Consider the following 3,395-nt stretch of genomic DNA (forward strand, 5'->3'; position numbering starts at 1 on the left):
CCCCCGCTTGCATTCACTACATTCACATAACACGACACTGGTCAGGTGATGGGGCACATGACCCTCTATGAACAATAGAGCCAATCAAGCCTATTGTTAGTCGATGGCCCTCTTTTGCATGTGACTAACCTGTTTGTCCATGTGGAGGCAGTGCTTATAAGGCTGAGTTTCACCTGAAACTCATCAGACTGAAGAAGTCTCTTGGAGTAGAGACGAAATGTTTCACTAAAGAAGAACCCATCCAGAGGAACTACTTATTTTTTTTCTTTTTGACAATAGATTTCATCTTTTCATTATTTAAGAAACAAAAACAAAAAAGCCCCGCCTCTTGCAGAAGTGATCACTTCCAGCTCTGGGTTTTCAGGGACTCTTGTCTCATTGTGGAGACCCGTCAGCCCAGTCTTCTTCAGTGTTGGAGTTAGCAGAGTTTCTGCTCAGCTCTGAGTCAGGCAGGCTTCAGTGTTTCTGTCGTAGATTTGGATCATGGTTCTGTTGTACAGATGGTCTCAGATGTGACTCCAGAATCCGACAGAAGAGCTCATGGTCCAAACCATCAGCACTCCACCTGCTGACATGTTGTGATTGGTTCTCTTCAAACGTGCTGCAGTGCATTATGGGTAAACTCTGCACTACTTTGGTTTCAAGCCTCCAGAGGACTTTGGTCCTGAAGTCTTGACGTTTATTCAGATGAAACTTTTCAAACCTCACTTGTGCCATGTTGCTGTTAGAGATCAAGTCTCTCTCCTTCAACCCTTCTTATCGTGACCTTTGACCTTTAACCTGCGAACTGCACCTTGTACTCTGAACACCTGTCAGTTCTCTGAGCTCTCCTCAGAGGTTAACAGCTGTTTGGTCTCCACTGATGGGCTCTAAGTGACCTTTGACCCCTCTCAGACTGATGCTTCTCTGAGGTCCCTGATGAGGACTTTCTGTCTTGTTTTCATGGAGGTGCTCACACAGCTTGTCCATCTTGGTGTAGCTTTTGTTTAATAATTAATAACATGGCCCCTCGACCCAGTGCAGGTYGTGGGAGACAGAAGAACTCTGATTAAAATAACATCTATAACAGAAGACTCCTCCCACCCGATGCATGGAACTGTAGCTGAACTGCAGAGCTCCTTCAGTGACAGACTGCTGCATCCTAAATGCACAAAAGAGCGCTACCGCAGATCATTTCTCCCATCAGCTGTTAGACTTTTTATAACCATCACTGCTCACAACAATCATAAGAAATGTGTGTGATGATGTGTGTTTGCACATCAAACAACTCTACCTCGAAATCATTTCAKATATAAMAACCAATAATAATAATTGTTCACTGTTTTTTATTCCTGTACTGAACTTAATGACTGACACTGAAACAATTTGCACACGCCCGAGTTCGACTCAATTTACACACACTGAGTTTGACTCATTTTGCACAAGTCTGTCAAGAATGGATTTTGCTGTGGTTGTGTGTCTTTCTGCACAGTAGCTGCTTCAATTTTTTATCTGGTTTCTCGTTGATGGTCCGGTACAGTGATTATTGTTCTTTTTCTGTTTTTGTTATAATCTGATGTTGTCACATAGCAGCATACTGTTTTGTGTTTTTGATGTGTGTACCTGTTGCTGCTACTGCACCTGAATTTCCCCGCCCGGGACAATAAAGGCTGTTTCTATTCCATTTCTATTCTATTTCTGTTCTATTTCTATTCTACTCTAACATCTGTTCTGTGGTGAAACGTAAAGTTTTACAACTCGGTAAAGACGGGACTGTTTTCAGTTCTGATTAAACCCTGGAACTGAAGCTGAGTGGACTTTTATTTTATTACACACTTGTTGTGAGGGAGTTTCTCACTAGACCAGGGGTCTGCAACCTGTGGCTCTGGGGCTACATGCGGCTCTTTGGTCCCTCTACAGTGGCTCTTTGAAAATATGACCAAAAATAACAAAATATTTTTTTTGTTTTTATACTCACAACAGAAATCAATTTGTAAGCAAATACGTGATCAATACTACTAATACTACTATCAATACTACTAATGCAAACTTTGAACCAATCACACACTCCGCGCCGCATCCTCCGCGTCTCGGAGTGCTGACTGGGGGCAATGTATAGGACAGCTGTCACCGGGGGATAGAAGCGGGAGTGCAGACGCAAGTTGCGCAACATTTTTTTCACTCAGCGGGGGGTAAAAGACGTGCGACAAGAAGTATAAACCAGCCTTAAGCGGACCACCAGCACTCACTTGCCACCTCCAGTGAAGCGTTGCGACTCACTGCCTCTCCCAGGTAGTTGCGTGCCACACATATATAGACGCCCTCATCGGGTTTGCTTCTTCTTCCGTGAACAATTCGCAAAAAGAAGAGGGAGCCGCTGGGCAGGAGCATCCGGTGGGAGCGGGGGTCCTCTCGATCCGTCTCCACCCGCTCGCCGTCCTTGTACCACTCCACCGTCGGCGTGGGCCGTCCCTCCGCCTTGCAGTTGAGGGTGGCCGGCTCTCCTTTGGACACGATCAGATCCGACGGGTGTTCGATGATCCGAGGAGCAGCATCCTCTAACCTGGGTCGAGATCCTGCAGGAAACAGGAAATCACAGAACTGAGTTAGAACTACTTTTCATAAGACTGGAAATACACAACTTGATGCAATCACTACTGCACTATTCCTGTCAGCATTTTCTTTTAGTCCAGAATCAAGTGAGACATGACTGTAGTGAACTGACAAGTGTGCAAAAAAAAAAAAAAAAAGAATAAAACTTGCTCTACATGACAAAATTGAAAGGTTGCATACTGCTGTGTGATTCAGGATGTCTGTAGATCACAAGATGGTTAAACCAATTTTGAAGCTAATAGGAGTGTCATGATCCAATATCAATATTGGATATCAGCCTTATTTAATGATAAAGCTCTGTTTATAATGCAATAATTGTTCCACACTTGATTTACTGTGTTGAAGTCTGGGGTAAAGCTTGCAAAACAATCACAAATCCTGTTTTTATTTTACAGAAAAGAGCCGTCAGAATTATCACCAGAAAACATTACTGTCATCCGTCGAATATATTACTTTCTAAATTGAAATTGTTAAAATTGTATGATTTGGTTGATTATAATATCTTGCTGATTATGTATAAGGCTCATACAAAATTACCTTTAAACATTCAGTTATATTTTGTTCAGAGAGAAAGTTTATATAATCTTAAGGGACTTCAGATGTTTATAAAACCTAAAATTGGAACAAATTTGAAGGATCAATGCACTTCAGTTCAAGGAATAAGCTTGTGGAATAATCTGGAAAGTGATTTTAAAATGTTGGTTCAATGTGTTTGTTTAAGGCAGGGGTGCCCAAACTTTTTTGAACCAAGAGCTACTTTTGAAGTCGACACTTTGCCGAGAGCTACTCGACCAGTCTCAGTA

General features: G+C 42.5%; 1 protein-coding gene across 1 annotated transcript; it reads right to left on the reverse strand.

The window, feature by feature from the left end:
* Positions 1–2,228: 2,228 nt before the first annotated feature.
* LOC106521833 (roundabout homolog 1) lies at positions 2,229–2,555 on the reverse strand (the record flags this gene model as incomplete). The annotated part of the gene is given in 1 exon segment (XM_014014578.1): positions 2,229–2,555. A coding segment is annotated over 1 exon segment (327 nt), but the record flags the coding sequence as incomplete, so codon positions are not given.
* Between the last annotated feature and the right edge of the window lie 840 nt (positions 2,556–3,395).

The sequence above is a fragment of the Austrofundulus limnaeus genome, unplaced genomic scaffold, assembly GCF_001266775.1.
Source record: "Austrofundulus limnaeus strain Quisiro unplaced genomic scaffold, Austrofundulus_limnaeus-1.0 Scaffold116, whole genome shotgun sequence".
NCBI classification, from domain to species: Eukaryota; Metazoa; Chordata; class Actinopteri; order Cyprinodontiformes; family Rivulidae; genus Austrofundulus; species Austrofundulus limnaeus.